Source organism: Leucopleurus acutus, assembly GCF_964270905.1.
Source record: "Leucopleurus acutus genome assembly, chromosome: 9".
Taxonomy (NCBI): domain Eukaryota; kingdom Metazoa; phylum Chordata; class Mammalia; order Artiodactyla; family Delphinidae; genus Leucopleurus; species Leucopleurus acutus.
This window is the reverse complement of record NC_139144.1, coordinates 86,099,130-86,125,518: the sequence shown is the minus strand read 5'-3', so window position 1 is coordinate 86,125,518 and position 26,389 is coordinate 86,099,130. Positions and strand designations below refer to the sequence as shown.

Sequence of the window (26,389 nt, the reverse complement as noted above, 5' to 3'; positions counted from 1 at the left end):
GCTTGCCAAAGCCACAACACTCCTTCCTTCCTTCCATTTTATAAAGAAGGCAGTGATAGTGATGGTCAAGGCTGGGAACCCAGGCCATGTTAATTCAGTGGCTTCCAAAAGGCCTCACCTGGGGAAGGGCCAAAGCTGAGAAAGGCAGCTGCTAAAAATTTATTCCAGAAAACCTCAGAGAAGGAGGAGTCTGGAATCCATGGACTAACTCCTGAGCCTGGACAAGAGAACAATGCCCTGTGCTGAGGATTCCGAGTCAGTGGGGAATGACTCAAAAGATCCACTGGGAACCCCATTTCTTTCCTTCCTCAGCCTGTCCTCTGCGGCTCTCACAGCCCTCAGGACAGCAACCACACTCTGGGCCAAGGCGACATTTATTATTTAGGTTAATAAATAAATAACCTAACATATAGGGTGAGCACGGCAGGCAGCTGATTGGAGAAGCAGCTTGCTGGGTTCTTTCCTGTATAGGAGTGGAGAAAAGACTTGGAGTTCTATTCCTTAAAACTTCTTCTGGCTTGAGTTACAGGAACTTAATACCTGCAGGAAAAAAGAAAGATGAGACTGTGATGTTATCAGCTTGTGGGGATGCTGGGACATGAAGAGCCGGCCTAAAGGTATAACGGGGAGGCAGGGACTTTTCTGCAGTGTATGGTGAGGGTAGATAAATGTGGTGCTTTTTCACATCAATGAAGAAGGCCAGTTTTTCTCCATACAGCGGTAAACATCATATCAAGAAGATGAAGTGGCAAATTCAGGAAAGGGAACACTGTTTCATGTCTGGAGAAGGCCTCAAAGAATCATTTGGGGGTGGTAGTGAGGGGGAGTGGGTTTATTTTCCTGAGTTCATGTAAATATGGTGATGGATGAAAAGACCAATTCCAGTGCAGGAAGCTCATCACTACTCAGGCTTCCCTATTTTATGGGGAGTTCAAGGCACCTGTAGTAATTGGGCTTGAAGGGCCCATTCTTGTTGAGCCCCAGATACTTGGCCTGTTCATCTGTCAGCTCGGTCAGGTGGGCATCAAAGGTGGGCAGATGTAGGCTGGCCACATACTCATCTGGAACAAAAGATCACAAAAGACCTGGTATAAGCATTCTTGCCTCTTGTCTGGCTGTTCTCTCCAGCCTTAAAAAGTTGGAAGACACCTTCTAATTCTTGGAGCTGAATGAAAAATGCTTAACTTTTGCTCACTGGACCTCAATTCTAAGGAATGGTTGCTTGAGCTTAAGCCCAGTGCTTTCCAAAGTCATAACATTTCTTCCTTACAAGCTGTTTCAGCCTTGAACCTTTCCTTCTCCCCAGAAAAGTGAGAAATGAAAGAAGCAATAGGCCTTAGAGTCTAAAAGAAAGGATGGGACAGTGGGTGGACTCAAAAACAGGAAGCTCCAACTTTAGTTCTGCCTTGTACTTTATACTTTAGGTCACTCAGAAAAACTAACACTTGGGGAGCTCTGAAAGGAGTGACTGAGAAGGACACTACACCCTTAGTTCTTATGGGTTTCTATGTACATTCTCTTACCTGAATACATATTGCTTATTCAGAATTTTGAGTCATTTCCTATGTATTTGTTTGGTCTCCCTAACTTCATTATACATTCAGTTATGGACTGTTCTACTTTTTTATATTCTTCCAAGGTGTCTATTAAAGGGATAATATGTCAACTTCTCACAGTTGCTGTGCATCTAATGCTGAAGCAAAACAAAACCAGAAGCTGATTTATTCCCTGATCTTTGGCTTGGGAGTTTATAAACATACAGTATCAGTTCAGGTGTTTGAAGAAGGTTCGTTAAAAATTTAAGACAGTTTAATGTTTCTCCTATACGAAACGGCTACATAACTAAACTCTTAACAGAAGCTATTAAGAGTCTTTCCTTTGGCCTGAAGCAACAGGGTCAGAGTTAGAAGGTGTAGTATGAAAGTCTTCTTGGTCTGAGAAAAGTTTGGTAGGAGCTACTGAGCAGCCTAGAACTGGAGTAAGTCAGATGTCACAAGGTAGGAGATGATTCCTCTTTCTTGTGGGGGGAAGAGTGTTTTTTTTCCTTTGAGATTTTTTTCTTGTGTAGTAGATACTTTGGGAAAATCCTTAAAATTCACAGGCAGGTAAACTAAATCACAGCAAAATGTCCTTACTTCATTAGGACAACCTATTTGGAAAACGTGATAAATCAACTGTGGATGAAATCTAAGAATCCTAGCTCCTACTTTACAAGATGAAGAGATCTTTTTTCTATCCCTAAGAAATATAATGCCCCCAAACTTCCCTTAGCCTCTGACTCTGAACTACTTGGTAAGGACTGGGATAGAAGAACTCATGCTTACCCATTTTCTTGGGCAACAGGTAGACATCCTGCTTATAGCGACCCTCAGGAGCATTGTAGAGTTCTATCAAGGCAAGAGCCTAGAAAAACAGAGAAATGGATGCTGACGTGCCATTCACAGCAATCTACCCCATATCAAGTGAAACCCTGATGGGCTAATGACTCTTTCCAGCCCACTGCTTCCCCACTCTGGAGGCCTTACCTGAGTAGTTGCGGTGATCGAGAGCACAAATGTAGGCACTGTGGAGCAGCTTAGGTTTAGCAGACGGCCCTAGAAAGCAAAGGTTAACACACAAATGGGTTGGTTAGATGAAGTCTCTGGCTTTGAGGAGTGAGGGAAGAACACGACAGCCATTTTCCAAACACTTCCCAACTAACATGCTGGACAAAAGGCAGGTGTTCAGTCAGTGGAAATGAACTGATTGACATTTGAGTGAAATGTTAAGAAATTCTGGAAAATCTGATGGAGATAATAAGATAAAAGATCTCTGCGTTTATGTAAAAAGGAATAGAGATAGTCACATGATACTGAGGCTTATGCCAAGGGAGGGTATATTTCCCTTGAATTTTCTACTTTCTACAACAGAATATCTTCCTTCTGAGGCATCGATATTCCTTTGAAAAACTGTCCTAAACAATGATCTGGTCAAATCCAAGGGCAACCTCTCCAGGTCGTGATGGGAGATATTTTTTGACTTAGGAAGCTGTGATGGTTTCTGTGCTTTTTCCTCAACCTGGTTCTCCTGAATTCAAGGACAGTCATGTATTTCCAGTGGGTGATTCAGAGAGTTAGAATGACTAGAACCTTCCCCCCAATGCCATTCTTTCCTACTTTATTTCCTAGGAAGCTTGACCACGTCTTCTGCTCAACCATTGTAGCCAAAAACAACTATGGTGCTAGCTTTTGTCACCAAAATTACTAGATGGGACCTAGAAATAAGTCACCAGACAGTGGGCTGACTTTAAAGCAATTAGTGAATATTTAACAACCTGCCGATCCCCTCCCTGTACACACTCCTGTACATACTTTATAGATGCCCTAAAGTATTTGAGAAGGTGAGATAAGGTGAGAAAAAGTGAAGAGAATAGGAAGAAGACTCAAAAATAAATTTAAAGGCCTCTAGATGAAGACAGTATATGTTTTCATTTTCAGTTTCTTTAATTAAAAAAAAAGACTGAAAATCAAAACTCAAGGAAAGGGAGACGCAAGAGGGAAGAGATATGGGAACATATGTATATGTATAACTGATTCACTTTGTTATAAAGCAGAAACTAACACACCATTGTAAAGCAATTGTACCCCAATAAAGATGTTAAAAAAAAAAAAAAACTCAAGGAAAGTATTATTGTCCCCCTTGTAATCTTGGTATCTTTCCCTGAAGAAGAGAAAGTGTTAAGGTAAAAACAGGGGGCATTGTTACAGCTGTCAGAAATCTAGGATAGGAAAGAGAAGCTGTCAAGAAAGGAAAAGTGGCCAAACATTGACATGGGAGTCTAAGTGGCCTGAAAGTCAAGAGTAAGGCTGAGCTAGAAGAAGCCAGGAAAGGGAAATATCAATCATACAACCAATACATAGCTGGGTATCTACTACACGTCTGGCTCAGTTTAGGGGAATGGACACTCAGAAACAGGGAATCTATTAGCAAAGACATGACCTTCTCAGAGTTTGCCTAAGATTATCTTAGTTACAGTCAGAAATATCTACTTTGTGCTTCCTGATTAAACCATCCCACAAATGACATTATCTCTTTATAAGCATCACTCAAAGTGGCAATGGTTCTATCCATTAATTCCTTCCACAGTAATAAGCCATTGTCTGACTCAACCTGTAGAGTGACATAGAGAGACAGGATAATTGGTGAAAAGTGGGGAACCAAAATAGTTTCTTAATTGCTGAATGAAAAGACCTTTCACAATTAGATGTAAAATCCATTGGTAAAGTAGTTAAGTTTATTCTTAAGAGGAGTTGAAAGTATGAGAGAATATGAAGGGGAGGAGACATGGGTACTGCAGTCTCTCCTGTCAGGGGTGAACTTCTCCAGCCTCAGGTCTTACCTCTGCCAGCAACACTATCCTCTTGCCATCAGGCCATATTACATGGTCAACTTGGGATCTCACTCGCTCCCAGGTCAGTTCTGGTGTCCGAAGACTCGCCTGGAACACAACACAGCAAGCACACCATCAGCCATGCCAAGTCCCACTTTCTGGATGGAAAGATGTGGAAGGGAGCCATTTCAGATAGCAAGTTGAAAGAAGCAACCAACATGCCAGATGGAGAATACCTGTTCTGGGTTGCTTAGGACTGTTCCATTTCAGGGAATTTAATCTTAGGCCCAGCCAGGGAGAGATCACTCAGGATGTCATTCCACAACATATACTGTGCGCCCACTCTCTGCTGAGCACAGTAAAAGGTGCTATGGGAAATACAAAAGAAACCAAAGACATGGTTTCTGCCTTCAAAAAGCTCATACTTTAGTTCGGGACACAAAACAATACATATGTGAGGGGATAAAAGCCTTTAATACTTATGAAGCAACATGCAAACAAGTGCAAATTAATACAGTGCAAACTGAATACATAAGTGCTGAAGAGACACAGAAAACAGGAGGGTCAGAGCTGAGTGAGATTAGTTAGAGAAGAATGAATGTCCTACACATAGCATGCCGGGGCCCAAGGTTCTGCTCTCATGTCCCAACATCCCAGGTTCCACCTTCTCAATGATGGTGGTTCACCCTAAAGTTACAGAAGCTTTGTGACCTAAGTGCAAATGTGAGGTAGCCTTTAGAGCAATGCTTAATGGTAAAGCTCCCAATGGCTCACCCTCCTTCCATTTCTGTATATTGTATATTCCGAGAAGAGAAGAAATGTTAAGTTTATTAACAGCAGCAATCAAATAACAGTCACAGGGTTTAGACTTAAGGCAACAACTTCCTTCTTCCAAGAGGCAATGCCTAAAATAGAAAGGGAGTCTGTACTCTAAGACTATCCATTGGCTCAAGTTGGTAAAATTGAGAAGTTCTGCCAAATAGTAGTTATCAGACAAATAAAGAGAAACACTTCCGTTATATGACAATCATTTACTGGAGTACATACTGTATGCTAGGCATTATAGCAAAGAACACTATTATAGATAAGACTGTGGACTCCTCTACTAGACTGTGAGCTGTTTATTGACAGGGACTGTATCTTCTTTTCTTTACTAATCTAGTGGGAAAGAAAGACATATAATTATAATTAGATTCAGTATATTCAGGACTTTATTAATGGTCTGGACCATTTCTTTATTAGGTAGATGGGAAATATAAAATCTCTTCCGATGTCAAGTTTCATAAATTAGTTCAACCTTTCTAGAGGGCAATTTGGCAGTAGCTAACAAAATTTCATATGTACCTAATCTTTGACCAATCAAATTCACTTTTACGGCTCTATCCTATAGAAATACTTGTTCAAGTTCAGAAATATAAGTGCCCACGAATGTTTAACCCAACATTATTTATAATAGCAAAAAATGTAAATCAACATGGGAATGGCTAAGTAAATCAGGATAATTCCATACAATGGAATATAATGTAATTCTCAAAAAAAAGAAATTAGTAGATCTGTATTTGTTAACATGAAAACCATACATTATTAAGTGAAAAAATCAAGTTGCAGAAATAATATGCTGTAACCTCAATTTTGTAAATTTTTTGCTTCTTACTTTATACGTATTTATGTTGCTTGAATTTTAAATTGAGGAAGTACTACTTTAAAATTAAGATTTTAAAAAGAAATTTTATAAATAAATACTATAAATAGAGTTAAAAAGAATTTAAGCAAATAGGCCATTTGGGGACGTTAAGGATATACAGAGTAAATCCCTCAGCCTTTAGAAATATCACCATGGAGGACAATAACCATGTAGAGCCAAGAGATACTCTTTGGTAACACCAGCAATTTTTTTATTGAGATAATGGGACTTTAAGTATTTCAAGTTCTTAATGTTTCATACTCCCAATCTTCCATTGGACAAGCAATCTTGATGACTGGAACTAAAGAGCTGACACAATGATAACAAGAGTCTCTTGTCTTAGGAAATATTCCCTGGGAAAAAAGATGTGGTGGAATCAAGGAAAGGGAACTTCTTAGGAACATCATAAAAATGATCAGTGCTTAGTAGAGGCAATTTACTAGAGCACTGGGATGGCTATGATGCAAGCAAAAGACCTGAGGGTTTAAAATGGGGTTTGAAGAGCAACTTGGTTAAGTTATCCCCAGCACTGCCCATGCAGTTCCAATAAACTATTAAAGTCTATTTGGCATTTACACTCCTTGAGAGAAGTGTTTCCTATGGCTAGCACAGTTTTACAAGAATTTCTCTTAAAGACATCCAATGTCTTTTCTGTGGATTTATAATCACTAAGTAATCTACCAGGAAAAAGGTCCCCTATGCCCACTCCCTTCCCAAACTAGGTGTACGTCCCACTGTAAAGCCAAGAACAGCTGTGGTTCTAGTCCCGCGAAGCATGGAGTCAGTAGCAAGTCTCAGGCTGTAATTCTCTGGCTGGCAAAAACTTTTTTTTTTAAATTTATTTACTTTATTTATTTATTACTTTTGGCTGCATTGGGTCTTTGTTGCTGCACTCAGGCTTCCTCTAGCTGTGGTGAGCGGGGTCTACTCTTCGTTGCGGTGCGCGGGCTTCTCACTGCAGTGGCTTCTCTTGTTGCGGAGCATGGGCTCTAGGCGCGCAGGCTCAGTAGTTGTGGCGCACAGGCTTAGCCACTCCGCGGCATGTGGGATCTTCCCGGACCCGGGCTCGAACCCATGTCCCCTGCATTGCAGGTGGATTCTTAACCACTGTGCCACCAGTGTAGCCCAGGCTGGCAAAAACTTTTAAAGCATGTGCACATAATGGTTTAACCACCTGAACTGTGAAGCTTACAGTCACACAGGCTGTCTATGTGATATATGCGGGTAAGCAGGTTTCTTTTCAAGAGAAAGGAAGTATGTGACAGAAAGACTTGGACAAAAGGCAGCTAAGAGCACATCCCTATCATAGGTCCCCTAAGTATTCATGGTATTATTTTTCAGAAAAAAATGCAGTTTTCTAAATGACCAACTCTTTCCATGAGCAATTGCTTCCTTAAAATGCAGCAGTCAACATCTCAAGGTTAGGTAAACTGTAAATTCCTCCACAAAAAAAAATCCTTACATTTTTGATCACTAAAAACTCTGGATAAAAATTTACCAAGTCATTTTCCTTCCCAGTTTTGCTGAGTTAACTTACAGTGATTCATCTCTTTTTATCACACTCTGCATCCAATCCATGTAGCAAAGCCCACTGGTCCTACCTTCACAATATATCACTTCTTATCACCTCCATTGTTTATCCATCTAATCCAAGCTACCTCCTTCTATTGCTGGAAATACTGAAAGAGTTTGCTATCGTCCCTATCACCACTCAAGCTCCAGAAGTGTTTTCTTCATACAACAGCCAAGGTTATTTTTTAAAACATATGTCAGATTTCATCAGTCACCCACTCAAAACCTTCCAATGGCTTCACTTGTATGCAGAATAAAATCTAAAGTCCGTACCATGGCCTACGAAGCTGTACATAACCCACTACCTCCTTGCTGCCTCTTATCCTCATCCCCTTGCCCATTCTGTTCCTGCCACAATGGCGCCTTTTCTGTTCCTCAAACACATCAAGCATGTTTCTACCTCATGGTCTTGACTCACCATTCTCTCTGAATAGAATGGTCATTCAAGTTTTTGTTCAAATGTTATCTCCTCAAAGACACCTTCTTTGATCACCCTAATTAAATAGCAACCTCAATGTCCTCATCTTTCTGTTTTACTTCAGTATTAGGCACTAACTGAAAATAACTGTCTATTTTTTTTTTGGCTGTGTTGGGTCTTCGTTGCTGCACGCGGGCTTTCTCTAGTTGCAGCGAGTGGGGGCTACTCTTCATTGCGGTGTGCGGGCTTCTCATTGTGGTGGCTTCTCTTGTTGCAGGGCACGGGCTCTAGGCGCATGGGCTTCAGCAATTGTGGTGCATGGGCTCAGTAGTTGTGGCACACGGGCTTAGTTGCTCCGCGGAATGTGGGATCCTCCCAGACCAGGGCTTGAACCCATGTCCCCTGCATTGGCAGGCAGATTCTTTTTTTTTTTTTTTTTTTTGCGGTACACGGGCCTCTCACTGCTGTGGCTCTCCCATTGCAGAGCACAGGCTCCGGATGCGCAGGCTCAGCGGCCATGGCTCACAGGCCCAGCCGCTCCGCAGGCATGTGGGATCTTCCCGGACCGGGGCCGAACCCACGTCCCCTGCATCGGCAGGCAGACTCTCAACCACTGCACCACGAGGGAAGCCCTGGTAGGCAGATTCTTAACAACTGTGTCAGCAGGGAAGTCCATAACTGTCTATTTAGTAATTGTTTCCCACAGTAGAATATAAGCTCCAGGAAAGCAGGCATATTGTTCACTGTTATTTCTTCAGCCAATTAGTACTTAGCACAGAGCAGAGCGAGTACTCAACACAAATTTGCTAAGTAGTGAATGAACATTCTGGAATCAATGTTTAGTTGAGTTTGCTATTTCCTTAAATTTCACTTTGCATGCCCTGTGACACTACATTGAAAGTTGCATAATTAAACTTTTCCAAAGTCATTCTGAACATCTCCCTTTCTGGACCACTTAGTTTAGTCATATACTTTCTGCTAAGAAGAGCACAAAGAGAGTTGAAAGATGGCTCTTGGCTAGTGGCAGTGGCAGGTACTGGGTGCAAAAGGTCTAGTCTCAATGCAGCAGCCAAGGTGACACTTTTAAAATAAAAAATCATCCTTTTAAAACAGAAGGCATAAATCCTACAGCGGCTCCATATTCCTCTCAGAACACAATCAGGAGCTCTTACAATGGCCTCTGAGGTCTTATAAGATGTGGCTAATTACCTCTCTGACCTCATTTTCCACTCTTCCCTGCCCCATGCTTTTTTTTTTTTTTTTTTTTTTTGCAGTACGCGGGCCTCTCACTGTTGTGGCCTCTCCCAATGCAGAGCACAGGCTCCGGACGCGCAGGCTCAGCGGCCATGGCTCACGGGCCTAGCCGCCCCGCGGCATGTGGGATCTTCCCGGACCGGGACACGAACCTGTGTCCCCTGCATCGGCAGGCGGACTCTCAACCACTGCGCCACCAGGGAAGCCTGCCCCATGCTCTTCTGCTCTAGTCATACTGGCCTCATTGTTGATCCTCAAACAGACTAGGCAACTCGCGCATTGGGGCATTAGCTCTGGCTGTTCCCTCATCGTGAAATGTCCTTCACCTAAAAGTCAACATGGTTAATTCCTTCAGGTATGCTCAACCATCACCTTATTAATGAGGCTTATACCTTGATCCCTCTATCTAAAATTACAACCCAGCACTCTTGATTTCCCCTTACCATGCTCTGCTTTTTCTTTTTTCTACGGTGCTTTCACCTTCTAACATACTATAAATTTTACTTATTATGTCTATTGTCCTTTTTCTCATAAAATATAAGTTCCATGAGGGTAGGAATCTTTGCCTGTTTTGTGCACTGATCCCAAGCATATAGAGCAGGACCTGGCATATAGCAATCACACAATAAATATTTATGATTGAAGGTAAAGGGTCTCCTGGCCTTAATCCTGAGAGATTACTTATATCTGGGCTGCCTTTGGAGAAGAGATTACCACCACAATTTGAAGGTAATCTAAAAAGCATGAGGAGATCATAGTATAACATACAGAAAAACAGGGAATTCCCTGGTAGTCCAGTGTTAGGACTCGGCGATTTCACTGCCTGAGCCTGAGCCCAGGTTCAATCCCTGGTCAGGTCAGGGAACTAAGATCCTGCAAACTGTGAAGCACGGCCAAAAAACAAAACAAAAAACCAAACTAAAAAACTAAAAAAACAAACAAAAACATACAGAAAAACAAAAACAAAAAAACTGGACTTGAAGTCAAAAAACCTGAATTTTGTGCTTCAATTTCATTTTTGAACCAAAGGCTATGACTGAACAATGTACTTAAGCTTTTATTTTCCCAACTGAAAATCAGGAATAAGAATACTGCCTCGTGGGGTGGTCAAGAGGATGAAATGAGATAAAGTAAAAATATAAAAATTACATGACTGCATTGAAATTATCTTTATTTTAGAGCTTCTTGAGGGTTTAGAATGGAAATTCCTTCCCTGTTCGCTTACTCAGAAGATTTCACTTCAGCGCTCAGAGCATGACCACTTCCCGTTAAGATTTTTCCATCTGGGGGCTCTACAAGCAGATCAATCCAGAAAAGGACAATCATAGGCTAGATAGTTTTAGAAATATTGATACCTTTGACCATTTAGTAAACAGGCAGTATGGCACAAAAGTGAAACTTAACCAAAAAACCAAACAAAAAAACACAAAAAACCCCTCAAAACAACAACAAAAAATCCCTCAAAAACACAAACTAAATAAATTACTCATTATAAGCAAAATATCATGGTAAGACAGAGTAATGGAGCCATGCCACTCCAAAACCTCAAGGGTAGAAACAGGCTTTGGTAGGTTGTTTTCCCAGCTATTTTTAATAACAGAAGAATAGAGCACAGAGTTAAAAAGAGAAACCATTTAAAATAGATATCCCACAGGCTCTCAGTATATCAACTGATCCTTACCTGGCAATGCTGAAGCTCAATCAGAGCAGCCCTCAGTGGAGATGAAAGCATGCTTTGCTTGAGCCATTTACTCAGAGAGAAATACAGTTGTGTCAGAAAAATGCCATAAAAACTTAAAACCAGAGTGAAAGTCACACTGAGAGATACTTTGGTAAGTCTGAAAAGAAATAAATGACACTTCTATTAACTATTACTTGGGCACCTTAGTAGGATCAAATGTTCTGTTGGATCAGAAAATTTTAGGTGACTATAATAAAACTAGAGAACCACAGCTATAGGTTTTCCAGGTTTGAGGAACACATGCTACTGAATTGATTGTGACATCTATAGATCCAATACTACAGTTTGGAAAATATGTTAAGGGGAGACCTAGCCGCATAGAAGAGGGAGAGAAAAGGGAAACCACCATATTTAACAGACACAGTCAATCTTAAGCAGTGCTCTCATCCCAGCCCATAGATTTCCCTCCCTTGACTTGTTTCCTTGGACCAACCTACTAATCTCACCTTTATGGCAAAATCAAATCTCTCCAAAATACTGACTAGCATACTGACTGACATTTATTGTATCCTTTTTGTAGTTTTGAGTTTACCCAGCTCTTAATCTTAATCATAAAGATAAAATGGCTTACAGTACAAGTAGGTATCAAGCTTAGGTGGAAAAAAACCAATCATTTGAAATGATTAAGTTGAGATAAAGAAGCTTTGTAGAATCCATACGCACAAGCCATAAGGCTAGTGAGTGAACAGACTATGAACAGCTCTACCAGTACAGTCATGTTTACGATGGCTGGTGACCCTGCTCTTTCTTCTTCTAGTTTATGTTTCTTGGGAAGGAGAGAGAAAAAAAAAAAACAAAACCCAATGATGAGTCACTTGAACTTACCACATCAATCTCCGTGTTGGAATGTCCCATGTTACAAACGATGCAGCTATTCTTCATACGGTCTAAGTGCTCTCTGGTTACCACATTCTTGTTACCTTAAAAACAGAAGAGATAGCCACATGAAAAGGAATGAAGTTGGACCTCTTCCTCACACCACATGTAAACTTAACTTAAAATGGATCAGAGACCTAAATATGAGAGCTAAAACTATAAAACTCATAGCAAAGCATAGGAATAAATCTTTGTGACCTGGGTTAGGCAATGGTTTCTTAGATAACACCTAAAGCACAAGCAACCAAAGAAAAAATAAACTGGACTACACTGAAATTAAAAACTTTTGTGCTTCAAATGATACCACTAAGAAAGTGAACAGACAACCTACACAATGGGACAAAATAACTGTAAATCATAAATCTGATAAAAATTCTTACAACTCAATAATAAAATTTATAAAGAACTCTTACAAATCAATAATAAAAAGACAGCTCATTTTAAAAATGAGTAAAGGATCTGAATAGACATTCTTAAAAGAAGATGTACAAAAGATGTGCCAACACACATGAAAAGATGCTCAACGTCATTAGGGAAAGGCAAATCAAAACCACAGTGACACACTATTTCACACATACTAGGATAGCTATAATCCAAAAATCAGACAATAACAAGTGTTGACAAGGATGTGGAGAAACTGCAACTCTCATACATTGTTGGCAGGATTGTAAAATAATGTAGTTACTTTGGAAAAGTTTGGCATTTTCTCAAAATGTTAAAAGTAGTTATCATATGATCCAGCAATTCCACTTATAGGTATATACCCAAGAGAACTGAAGACATGTCCACAGAAAAACTTGTACACAATGTTCATAGCAGCATTATTCATAATAGCCAAAAAGTAAAAACAACCCAAGTGTCTATCAACTGATGAATGGATATCACTGAAATGTGATATAACCTTAAAATGGAATATTATTCAGCAATCAAAAGGAATGAAATACTGATACACACTACAACATACATGAACCCTGAAAATATTATGCTAGGTAAAAAAAGTCACAAAAGACCACATATTGTATGATTCTGTTTATATGAGATATCTGAAATAGGCAAATCTATAGAGACAGAGAATTTAATGGTAGCCTAGGGCTGCAGAAAACTGAAGGGTAGAAAAAAGAGTGAGTGCTAATGGTATAAGATTTATTTTGGGGATGATGAAAATGTTCTGGAATTTGATAATGGGATGTTGTACAACTTTAGTAAAAATCACTGAACTGTATGCTTTATTTTATAAAGATTTTTTTTGATGTGGACCATTTTTAAAGTCTTTATTGAATTTGTTACAATATTGCTTCTGTTTTATCCTTTTTTTTTGGCCCCAAGGCATGTGGGATCTTAGCTTCCCCAACCAGGGATCGAACCCGTCCCTCCTGCATTGGAAAGTGAAGTGTTAACCACTGGACCACCAGGGAAGTCCCTGAACTGTATACTTTTTTATTTTTATTTTTTTGAATTTTATTTTATTTTTTTATACAGCAGGTTCTTATTAGTTATCTATATATATTAGTGTATATATGTCAATCCCAATCTCCCAATTCATTACACCACCACCATCCCCCCCACCCCCCACCACTTTCCTCCCTTGGTGTCCATACGTTTGTTCTCTACATCTGTGTCTCTGTTTCTGCCTTGCAAACTGGTTCATCTGTACCATTTTTCTAGGTTCCACATACATGTATTAATATACGATATTTGTTTTTCTCTTTCTGACTTACTTCACTCTGTATGACACTCTCTAGATCCATCCACGTCTCAAAAAATGACTCAATTTCATTCCTTATTATGGCTGAGTAATATTCCATTGTATATATGTACCACAACTTTTTTATCCATTCGTCTGTCGATAGCTATTTACGTTGTTTCCATGACCTGGCTATTGTAAATAGTGCTGCAATGAACATTGGGGTGCATGTGCCTTTTTAAATTATAGTTTTCTCTGGGTATATGCCCAGGAGTGGGATTGCTGGGTCATATGGTAATTCTATTTTTAGTTTTTTAAGGAACCTCCATACTGTTCTCCATAGTGGCTGTATCAATTTACATTCCCACCCACAGTGCAAGAGGGTTCCCTTTTCTCCACATGCTCTCCAGCATTTGTTGTTTGTAGATTTTCTGATGATGCCCATTCTAACTGGTGTGAGGTGATACCTCACTGTAGTTTTGATTTGCATTTCTCTAGTAATTAGTGATGTTGAGCAGCTTTTCATGTGCTTCTTGGCTATCTGTATGTCTTCTTTGGAGAAATGTCTATTTAGGTCTTCTGCCCATTTTTTGATTGGGTTTTTTTTGTGTGTGTGGTATGTGGGCTTCTCACTGTTGTGGCCTTTCCTGTTGCGGAGCACAGGCTCCGGACGCGCAGGCTCAGCGGCCATAGCTCACAGGCCTAGCCACTCAGCGGCATGTGGGATCTTCCCGGACCGGGGCACGAACCCGTGTCCCCTGCATCGGCAGGCGGACTCTCAACCACTGCACCACTAGGGAAGCCCAGGGTTGTTTGTTTTTTTAATATTGAGCTGCATAAGCTGTTTATATATTTTGAAGATTAATCCTTTGTCTGTTGAATCGTTTGCAAATATCTTCTCCCATTCTCAGGGTTGTCTTTTCGTCTTGTTTGTAGTTTCCTTTGCTTTGCAAAAGATTTTAAGTTTCATTAGGTCCCATTTGCTTATTTTTAATTTTATTTCCATTACTCTAGGAGGTGGATCAAAAAAGATCTTGCTGTGACTTATGTCAAAGGGTGTTCTTCCTATGTTTTCCTCTAAGAGTTTTATAGTGTCCAGTCTTACATTTAGGTCTCTGATCCATTTTGAGCTTATTTTTGTGTATGGTGTTGGGAGTGTTCTAATTTCATTCTTTTACATGTAGCTGTCCAGTTTTCCCAACACCACTTATTGAAGAGACTGTCTTTTCTTCCATTGTATATCCTTGCCTCCTTTGTCAAAGATTAGTTGACCATAGGTGCATGGGTTTATCTCTGGGCTTTCTATCCTGTTCCATTGATCTATATTTCTGTTTTTCTATTTTCTGTTTTTACCATATTGTCTTGATTACTGTAGCTTTGTAGTATAGTCTGAAGTCAGGGAGTCTGATTCCTCCAGCTCCGTTTCTTTCCCTCAAGACTGCTTTGGCTATTCGGGGTCTTTTGTGTCTCCATACAAATTTTAAGATTTTTTGTTCTGGTTCTGTAAAAAATGCCACTGGTAATTTGATAGGGATTGCATTGAATCTGTAGATTGCTTTGGGTAGTGTGGTCATTTACACAATTTTGATTCTACCAATCCAAGAACATGGTATATCTCTCCATCTGTTTGTGTCATCTTTGATTTCTTTCATGAGTGTCTTATAGTTTTCTGAGTGCAGGTCTTTTACCTCCTTAGGTAGGTTTATTCCTAGGTATTTTATTCTTTTTGTTGCAGTGGTGAATGGGATTGTTTCCTTAATTTCTCTTTCTGATCTTTCGTCGTTAGTGTATAGGAATGCAAGAGATTTCTGTGCATTAATTTTGTATCCCGCAACTTTACCAAATTCATTGATTAGCTCTAGTAGATTTCTGGTGGCATCTTTAGGATTCTCTATGTATAGTATCATGTCATCTGCAAACAGTGACAGTTTTACTTCTTCTTTTCCAATTTGTATTCCTTTCATTTCTTTTTCTTCTCCGATTGCCATGGCTAGGACTTCCAAAACTACGTTGAATAATAGTGGTGAGAGTGGACATCCTCGTCTTGTTCCTGATCTTAGAGAAAATGCTTTCAGTTTTTCACCATTGAGAATGTTGTTTGCTGTGGGTTTGTCGTATATGGCCTTTATTATGTTGAGGTTGGTTCCCTCTATGCCCACTTTCTGGAGAATTTTTATCATAAATGGGTGTTGAATTTTGTCAAAAGCTTTTTCTGCATCTATTGAAATGATCATATGGTTTTTATTCTTCAGTTTGTTAATATGGTGTATCGCATTGATTGATTTGCATATATTGAAGAACCCTTGCATCCCTGGGATAAATCCCACTTGATCATGGTGTATGACCCTTTTAATGTGTTGTTAGATTCTGTTTGCTAGTATTTTGTTGAGGATTTTTGCATCTATATTCATCAGTGATATTGGTCTGTAATTTTCTTTTTTTGTGGTATCTTTGTCTGGTTTTGGTATCAGGGTGACGGTGGCCTCATAGAATGAGTTTGGGAGTATTCCTTCCTCTGCAATTTTTGGAAGAGTTTGAGAAGGATGGGTGTTAGCTCTTCTCTAAATGTTTGATAGAATTCACCTGTGAAGCCATCTGGTCCTGGGCTTTTGTTTGTTGGAAGATTTTTAATCACAGTTTCAATTTCATTACTTGTGATTGGTCTGTTCATATTTTCTATTTCTTCCTGGTTCAGTCTTGGAAGGTTATACCTTTCTAAGAATTTGTCCATTTCTTCCAAGTTGTCCATTTTATTGGCATAGAGTTGCTTGTAGTAGTCTCTTAGGATGCTTTGTATTTCTGAGGTGTCTGTTGTAACTTCTTTTTCATTTCTAATTTTATTGATTTGAGTCCTCTCCCTCTTTTTCTTGATGAGTCTGGCTAATGGTTTATCAATTTTGTTTATCTTCTCAAAGAACCAGCTTTTAGTTTTATTGATCTTTGCTATTGTTTTCTTTGATTCTATTTCATTTATTTCTGCTCTGATCTTTATGATTTCTTCTACTAACTTTGGGTTTTGTTTCTTCTTCTTTCCCTAGTTCCTTTAGGTGTAACTTATATTGTTTATTTGAGATTTTTCTTGTTTCTTGAGGTAGGCTTGTACTGTTATAAATTTCCCTCTTAGAACTGCTTTTGCTGCATCCCATAGGTTTTGGATTGTCGTGTTTTCATTGTCATTTGTCTCTAGGTATTTTTTGATTTCCTCTTTGATTTCTTAAGTGATCTCTTGGTTATTTAGTAACATATTGTTTAGCCTCCATGTGTTTGTGTTTTTTATATTTTTTTCCCTGTAACTGATTTCTAATCTCATAGTGTTGTGGTCAGAAAAGATGCTTGAAATGATTTCAATTTTCTTAAGTTTACTGAGGCTTGATTTGTGACCCAGGATGTGATCTATTCTGGAGAATGTTCCATGCACACTTGAGAAGAAAGTGTAATCTGCTGTTTTCGGATGGAATGTCCTATAAATATCAATTAAATCTAGCTGGTCTATTGTGTTATTTAAAGCTTGTGTTTCCTTATTAATTTTCTGTTTGGATGATCTGTCCATTGGTGTAAGTGAGGTGTTAAAGTCCCCCATTATTATTGTGTTACTGTCGATTTCCTCTTTTAAAGTTGTTAGCAGTTGCCTTATGTACTGAGGTGCTCCTATGTTGGGTGCATATATAATTGTTATATCTTCTTCTTGGATTGATCCCTTGATCATTATGTTGTGTCCTTCCCTGTCTCTTGTAACAGTCTTTATTTTAAAAGTCTATTTTATCTGATAAGAGCATTGCTACTCCAGCTTTCTTTCTTTTTTTTTTTTTTTTTGGTACACGGGCCTCTGACTGTTGTGTCCTCTCCCATTGTGGAGCACAGGCTCTGGACGCACAGGCTCAGCGGCCATGGCTCACGGGCCCAGCTGCTCTGAGGCCTGAGGGATCCTCCTGCACTGGGGCACGAACCTGTGTCCCCTGCAACGGCAGGCAGACTCTCAACCACTGCGCCATCAGGGAAGCCCCCAGCTTTCTTTTGATTTCCATTTGCAAGGAATATCTTTTTCCAATCCCTCACTTTCAGTCTGTATGTGTCCCTAGGTCTGAAGTGGGTCTCTTGTAGACAGCATATATATGGGTCTTGTTTTTGTATCCATTCAGCAAGCCTGTGTCTTTTGGTTGAAGCATTTAATCCATTCATGTTTAAGGTAATTATTGATTTGCATGTTCCTATTACTGTTTTCTAAATTGTTATGGATTTGTTTTTGTAGGCCCTTTTCTTCTCTTGTGTTTCCCACTTAGAGAAGTTCCTTCAGCATTCGTTGTAGAGCTGGTTTGGTGGTGCTGAATTCTCTTAGCTTTTGCCTGTCTGTAAAGCTTTTGATTTCTCTGTTGAATCTGAATGAGATCCTTGCTGGGTAGAGTAATCTTGGTTGTAGATTCTTCCCTTTCATCACTTTAAATATATCATGCCACTCCCTTCTGGCTTGTAGAGTTTCTGCTGAGAGATCGCTGTTAACCTTATGGGAGTTCCCTTGTATGTTATTTTTCGTTTTTCCCTTTCAATAATTTTTCTTTGTCTTTAATTTTTGTCAATTTGAGTACTATGTGTCTCGGCATGTTTCTCCTTGGGTTTATCCTGCCTGGGACTCTCTGTGCTTCCTGGACTTGGGTGGCTATTTCCTTTCCCATGTTAGGGAAGTTTTCGACTATAATCTCTTCAAATATTTTCTTGGGTCCTTTCTCTCTCTCTTCTCCTTCTGGAACCCCTATAATGCGAATGTTGTTGTGTTTAATGTTGTCCCAGAGGTCTCTTAGGCTGTCTTCATTTCTTTTCATTCTTTTTTCTTTATTCTCTTCCATGGCAGTGAATTCCACCATTCTGTCTTCCAGGTCACTTTTCTGTTCTTCTGCCTCAGTTATTCTGCTATTGATTCCTTCTAGTGTATTTTTCATTTCAGTTATTGTATTGTTCATCTCTGTTTGTTTGTTCTTTAATTCTGCTAGGTGTTTGTTCTTTAATTCTTCTAGGTCTTTGTTAAACATTTCTTGCATCTTCTCGATCTTTGCCTCCATTCTTTTTCTGAGGTCATCTTCACTGGATCATCTGGATCTTCTTCATCATCTTCACTATCATTATTCTGAATTCTTTTTCCGGAAGGTTGCCTATCTCCATTTCATTTAGTTGTTTTTCTGGGGTTTTATCTTGTTCCTTCATCTGGTAGAAAGTCCTCTGCCTTTTCATTTTGTCTGTCTTTCTGTGAATGTGGTTTTCCTTCCGCAGGCTGCAGAACTGTATGAACTGTATACTTTAAAAGAGTGACTTTTACAGTATGTAAATTACATCTCAATAAAAAAATTAGATTGTCTTGGTTGTATAACCTTGTGAATTTGCTAGAAAACATTGAATTATACACTTAAAATGGGTAAAATGTATATGGTAAGTGAATTATATCTCAGTAAAGCTACTTACAAAAAAAGAGATCGAAGGATTGATGTGAAAAAGAACAGTTTCTTTTTTCTTTTTTTAAAAATAAATTTATTTATTTATTTTGGCTGTGTTGGGTCTTCGTTGCTGTGGGCAGGCTTTCTCTAGTTGCGGCAAGCAGGGGCTACTCTTCGTTGTGGCGTGCGGGCTTCTCATTGCGGTGGCTTCTTTTGTTGCAGAGCACAGGCTCTAGGGCACACAGGCTTCAGTAGCTGTGGCACACGGGCTCAACAGTTGTGGCTCGTGGGCCCTAGAGCGCAGGCTCAGTAGTTGTGGCGCACGGGGTTAGTTGCTCCATGGCATGTGGGATCTTCCCGGACCAGGGGTCGAACCCACGTCCCTTGCATTGGCAGGCAGATTCTTAACCACTGTGCCACCAGGGAAGCCCTAAGAACAATTTCTTATGGTTCTTCTTTGCCCCCAGCTCTCCCTGAGACTACAAATAATAGTTTTATTCTTAAATATTCTGATTTCCCTCCTTTAAAATAGAATTATAAAATAAACCCAATATTCCAATGGCTTATGGTTCTAACATAAAGATAAAATATCTCAGTCCAAGGAAGGTAGACATATCTGCATATTCCTCTCTAAAACTCAAAATCTACATCTTTGGGAATTAACACAACTACCTTTTCCACTTTCTCTAACTAGGAAGAATTTTGCTCTAGCCTTGCTTTAATTACAGAGACTAGAGAGAAATACACATCACTTTTGGAAGTAAAATTTTCAAAACTGTACAAATTTAAGATCTAGCTTCCCAAATAAAACTCACTGGTAGCCATCTCCTAGGTAGCTGAGGATGAATGGAGATATGGAACAGTTAAAAAGACTAGAGAGAAACTTTCCTCTAGGGATGACCTAATGGTATACTTTTGGTCAGAGTTCTAAAGAGGTAGGAAGAATGTGAAAGATTGGTTTTGTGGACTACTATCTCTGGCTTTTAGAGTTTGGTTTTGTTCAGAACATTTCTAGTCATTTTTCACTTGTTCCATGAAAGTGTTCCCAAGTGCCACCCCATTTTATATGTCATAATCATACCTGTACAGGTAATAACAATATCCACTTGTCGGATGACCTCATTTAATTTCACCAGTCGAAATCCATCCATACTGTAGAAATAAAGCATGATCAATTAACCTAAAAAAGCAGGTGGGGAGCCTTCTGCTACACAACCTCAAAAGCTATTACCCAAGTTGCTTTGGTACCTACATCACTTTTTGGTACAGCTGGACTATTCTTAGTGAAAAATTCAAACTCTTTCCTTAGTTCATACAGGACAGAAATAAAAGGTTCTTTCTATCACTGGGACCTAATTCTTCCTGATAATAGGGAGGCAGGGTTAACCATGAAACCCCAACCAAGTTTCTAGAAAGTGCAATTTTACCTGAACCTACTACCCCACTGAAATTGCTCTCCCCAAGATAATCAGTGATCTCCTGAATGCCAAAAACAATTTTTTTCTTAGACTCTAATATTACTTGATATCCTCTGCTACATTAAACATTATTTGCATTCTTAAGGCTCTATACTCTTGGAGTCCGTGATACTGTTATCTCACTTTTTGATTGCTCCTTCTCGATCTCACTCAACCTTTAAATGTTGGTACTCTGTAGGGTATTCTTTTCTCTATTCTTTCGGCACTTATCCATTCCTTTCCCTTGGCTACAAATGATGCCTCACAGGTGGCTGATTTGCACATTAACATCCAAAGCTTCAGAGCCATAGATCAAATTATCTACTGGATAGCTCCTCCTCATGTCCCACAAGGACCTCAAACTTATTGTGCTTGAAAATAGACTCATTATCTTACCCACACCACCAATTCTGTTTCTCTTCTTCTATATTTTCTATCTTAATCAACAGCATTACTGTTCACCCAGCTCTACGAGTCAAATAAACTAGAATGTCCTAGCCTACTGCCTCTCCCTAATTAAAATTGTCACCACATCTGGTTGAGTCTTTTTCCTTAATTCCTTAAAATCTTAATTCTTAATCTATCCCCTCTTTTCTATACATGCAGGCCTGATGTTCAGGTCTTATTATTTCTTGCTGTAGTAGCCCCTGGCCCCATCTCATCGCCTCTAGGTTTATGTCTCTCTAATTCATTTTGCAGAGTGATTTCCTGAAATGCCATCTGGCTCATGTCACTTCCTTGCTTAAAATACTTTGGTGACATTGTCTGGTATCAGGATAAGACCCAAATACTTAGGTTGATATATGATTATACTGACATATGATTCCTACTCAGGTATTACCACTCCCTCAAATTTATCCTATCGGGCAGCTCCATTAAAACACTTCCAGCTTCTTTAATATAAACATGCCGTGCTCTCTCCTTCCTAGGTGACCTTGCATATGTCGCCTGTACCTGGAACATACTTCCAAACTAAGAAGTCACTTAAATAAGTTTTAAGACTCAGCTCCATTGACACCTCTTTCTACCCTCACTGCCCTGCTCTTTAGTTAGATATTCCTCCTTTGTGCTCCTACAGAAGCATGTGCCGTTTATCTCTATCACAGCACTTACTACACTGCACAGAGGTTATTTGTCTGTGTGCTTCTAAAAGCAGGGACCTTGTCTCATTCATCTACTCATCTTTCATCCTCAGCACAGAGCACAGTACCTAACACAGAATAAGTGATCAGTTCACGTCTATAAGATAGTTTCAATCAATACCTCAGTCAATATTAAAACACATTCAGGTTTCTCTAATGAACCCTGAAAAAGTGCTAGAATGGTGATAGTTCCCGTCGTGTGCTGGAGCCCTGACTCAGGCAAAGCCAACAACTCTGTTGGGGAAAACTGTGTGTTGATGGCTACGGTGTGCGGGGAGTGGTAGGACAGGGGAAAATGGTTATGGAAACATCTTTATGCCATGCTTCATCTATGCTGGGTGCCTTCCTCTGGAGGGTTAATGGTAAAGATTGGATGGGTTATTCAAGGCTACAGGCATGGGAACTTTGCAGTAGTTTTCAGGGACAGTGGTATTTTATCCTGCTGAGGGTGGCAAGAGACAATTTTAATAATAGCTACCACTTAGTGAGGCATTTATTATGTGACAGCACCTCTATACTTTACATAATTATATATTTATTATATAATGTATAATAATTATATCATTATTTTCTGAACTTTCACAATTGAAGTAGATAAGATTACCCACATTTTTAGATGGGAAAGGAACTATTTTTTTTTTAAACTTCTAATTTTGGAATCATTTCATACTTAGGAATAGTACAAACAACTCCTATATACCCTTCAGTAAGAGTTAGTAGAGTTTATCCTTCATTTAGATTTGTCTGATATTTCCTCCTGATTACACTAGGTTATGCATTTTGGGGAGGAATGTGACAGAAGCGCTCTTTTCATTGCATCACTTCAGAAAGGATCTGATGCCAGCCTATTTCTTTTTTGATCATTGTTTTCAAAGGGAGAAGGATGGCATGTGGAGCTGATAAGGGGCTACCTGCTCTCTGGTTCAAGGCGTCCCCTGTTACTATTTCCACAGGAGTTCTAAATTGTAGCTTCTGCCAGCCTCTGCTCTCTCAGAGCAGAGCTCCTAGATCTTTGAAAGACAGGTGCTTACAGTTAATAGCAGCCTCTCAGGATCTAGGCCCCTCTAAGATGAAATGTGGCATTAACTAGGCCATTCTTTGGAGGCAGTTAGAAGACAATACGTTAGACAGTGGTGAGAGGAAAAAGCAAATCTCCTTTTGCATGCTTACCAGGCTTGAAGAGCACAGATGGGGTCAATCTCAGTTACATACACAATGGAGCCCATAGCTTTTAAGGCAGCACAGCACCCCTTCCCCACCTGATGAGAGCAGAAAGTACACATAATAAGGAAAGTCGCAAAGAAAACAGTTTCTCAAAGCTTCTGGTAAAGTGTACCCCCCTTTCCGCCACCAAAAGGAATTTCACTGAATAGATTCACACTTAGGGAAAAATCAGAAAAAAAATAAAATGAATGCAGTTCATAAACAAACTCCTAAACCCTGCTTAGCACATGCATGTGCATAAGAACACCCACACTCACGATTCATAATCAAAACACAAGCTAAAAGAACATCACAAACAGTGCAGTGGAACAGTCAGAAAATCAACTTAAAGAAAAAATAGCAAAAATGCAATGGGAAAAAGAAAGATTTTACTTTAACCAGAGGGCCTCTGAAGTTACTTTTGTCCCACTTAAAGTGGTAAATGAATGTACTTTTATGTCCATACAAGTGAAAAATTCTAGTATATTTCAGCAAAATACATTTTAAACACCTAATAATTGAAAGGTTAAACCTTACCTCTCCATAGCCACAGACTACCACCTGCTTCCCACCAAACATCATGTCTGTTGTTCTTTTAAGTCTATGGGGGAAAAAAAATTAAATCAGAAAAATCTCTTGTTTCTCGCTTGAGATTAGATTGAACCCCTTTGTTTTCATGTTTGGGTTTTGTTTTTTTTTTTGGTTTGGCTTTTTTTTTTTTTTTTTTTTAATGTTGAAAGCAAGCCTGGTTTCTATCCTAGAGAAACTACTTAATGACTAGAAAGAAAAGTTCAATAAAATATGTATTTTCTTTTTCTTTTTTTTTTTTTTGCGGTACGCGGGCCTCTCACTGTTGTGGCCTCTCCCGTTGCGGAGCACAGGCTCCGGACGCGTGGGCTCGGCGGCCATGGCTCACAGGCCCAGCTGCTCCACGGCATGTGGGATCTTCCCAGACTGGGGCACAAACCCATGTCCCCTGTGCCACCAGGGAAGCCCAAAATATGTATTTTCTTATCCATGCTATCCAATCAATTCCATCTCTATGTGAGGCCTTTTTTCTTTTTGTTCCCCTTGTTTTGGGAGTAGTACAGAAGGGAAGAAGCTATAGAACACAAAGTAACTTTTAAATATAAATGTAATTTTTATTTAGGAGGTGACAAAGCTCTGGTTTAATGTGAACGTTGTAGCTTATTGAATTAGACACATAAAATATAATGCTGATAAATGAGTCCTACATTTAGTAGTATCAAAATCGCCAATAGGTGGGCTTCCCTGGTGGCGCTAGTGGTTGAGAGTCCGCCTGCCGATGCAGGGGACTCGGGTTCATGCCCTGGTCCGGAAAGATCCCACATGCGGAGCGGCTGGGCCCGTGAGCCATGGCCGCTGAGACTGCGCGTCCGGAGCCTGTGCTCCGCAATGGGAGAGGCCACAACAGTGAGAGGCCCGCGTACCACAAAAAAAAAAAATCGCCAATAGGTCCCACATTAATTCACCAGGGAGGGTAATGGGCAACAAGGTGTAGAAGAGCCTTGAAACACACCAACACTGACTACATGAGGTAGTGAGTTTTCTGGGCTGAGTCCTGCTCAGACATGTTCTACCTCTTTGTCTCTGAATCTCTATGAAGCTAGAATAAAGGTCCTTACTGTTTTCAGGGTCTCTTGGAAGAAGTTGTAGGAGCAGTTTCTGGTTTCTCTGTAGGGTCAGTTGGTCTCCCTTCTCTAGGAAGCCCTGGCTAGGCAGAAGAAACTTCAACTAAAACCTGCCATTCTGAGACAGATGGTTCCGACAAATATTTGTAGGTCTTTCTACTCATCTGTTAACCTCTCCTGTTGAAAAGTCTATAAATGCCCCAAAGGCAAAGTAGAAATCCTATCTTTTTAATGATTTGACAACTCCACTCACTAGGAACTGGTATAACTCATGAACTCCAATGAAACTCAATAAATATCAATTAAGTGCAGAGGCAGTTTCTGTTGGGTGAAGAGGGTAAGTCTGGCTGGGCTACCACCATACTCAAAAGCCATGGCTTAGAATGGTCCTTGACTGGCTCAGCACAGCAAGGAAATCAATAATCATATTTCTGAGCCTCCTTTGCTTTGACTACCCACAAGCCTTTCTGACTCTCTTCCCAAAGGAAGATGACTCTCTCTTTGTGACTACAAATGACTGTGTGGTGGAAGGGAAACTTCATCAACACCACTACTCTGCAAATGATAGGCTGACAGACCAGGGTGGATTCCAGTTAGGCAGTGATTTCCTTGTGATCTGAGGGACCCAGATCTGCCTCAAGGTTCAAGGATAAAGGATAGAAAAGACCTCCGTCAAGAAAGGACTTTTGGGGATGTGAGGGTAAGCTGTCTGGTGGTGTAAAAGAGTCATGCCAAGTCTCTGACTTCTCTCTAATTCTTCTAGCCCCAGAACTCTCTAGAAGAGTTCCTGAAATACAGTCTGTTTTATGATCTAAAAATCCTATCTGGGATATCCTTTTTCTTCCTACCAAGTCTTCCTTCCTCAGTCTCCATAAGGCTGCACCTGCCTTGCTTTTTGGCATTGCAGACCAATTACAGAAGAGTCCTCTAGGACTGAGTGGGGCCATTCCCTCATAGCTTATGGTGCAGTGTGCAACCAGCTCAGAGCTACAGAAGCTCAATCCCTAATCCTTTCCTCATATGGACTCTCTATTTTGCAGCCTTCCCTGGAGCATACTTTGCCGCTTCTTTAACTTCTCCTACTCTCAACTCCTCTGAGTCTACGGCCATACCACCCTGAATGCACCCAGTCACATCTCAACTCCTCTGAGAGGAGCAACTGCCCATGACCCAATTGGAAAGTTTTTCACCATCTGAAGATGCCAACAAGCTCTTACTACTACTCAGGTTTCCAGTAGATGGGTGATGTTTTCCTATTTCTTTATTAACTTTAACTCCAGCTCCACTGCTTCCATTTCACTTTCATACATTTCTGATGTTAAAGTATCTTTCTTATCCACAGGGTAAACACTGCTTAGGAGGGACTCTGTCCATGTTTATGAGCTAGTAGAGGTACCTTCATGCATCTTTTACTAAATATAGGCAGATTTTAGACTCATAGATTTGGGAGTTGAAAAATCTATAAGAAACAGTTGTGGATGAGTAAATATTTTTATGAGTATATATCCAAATCATTATTATCAGGTGCAAAGCTGTGCATCACAATAACAGTTATATGTGGACAGAACTAGGGACAGTCTGTAAACAGACTGATAAAGGATTCACTCAAATGTCCAATCTATCTGATAATACTACTGAATCTATAGGAGTAATAATTAAAAATAGTTTGAATTTGCATTGAACACCCCCTTCCAGCCCACACACAAAAAAAAAGATTTCAAAGTAAAAGTCTTCTTATAAGATCTAACTCAATCCTAAACTTACTATATAGGGTTCTAGAAAGAAGGGCAAGGGAACTAACATTGATCCCCAGGATTCATACCTTATCTCATTTAATCCTCACAATAACTCTATGAGATAGGTCTTACTGTCACCATTTTACAGATGAGGAAATAGGCACAGAGAGGTTAAATA

General features: G+C 39.8%; 1 protein-coding gene across 1 annotated transcript in view; it reads right to left on the bottom strand.

Moving 5' to 3' along the window:
• Positions 1–157: 157 nt before the first annotated feature.
• Positions 158–26,389, bottom strand: part of AHCYL2 (adenosylhomocysteinase like 2) — a 167,684-nt gene continuing 141,452 nt past the window's right edge. The window contains exons 9-17 of the mRNA XM_082846020.1: positions 23,361–23,424; positions 22,791–22,879; positions 20,103–20,173; positions 11,864–11,958; positions 4,379–4,477; positions 2,526–2,594; positions 2,325–2,403; positions 941–1,061; positions 158–540 (exon numbers count right to left, since the gene is read on the bottom strand). Coding sequence (XP_082702146.1) covers positions 534–540; positions 941–1,061; positions 2,325–2,403; positions 2,526–2,594; positions 4,379–4,477; positions 11,864–11,958; positions 20,103–20,173; positions 22,791–22,879; positions 23,361–23,424 — 694 coding nt within the window. The 3' untranslated portion in view covers positions 158–533. The remainder of the gene's footprint in view (positions 541–940; positions 1,062–2,324; positions 2,404–2,525; positions 2,595–4,378; positions 4,478–11,863; positions 11,959–20,102; positions 20,174–22,790; positions 22,880–23,360; positions 23,425–26,389) is intronic.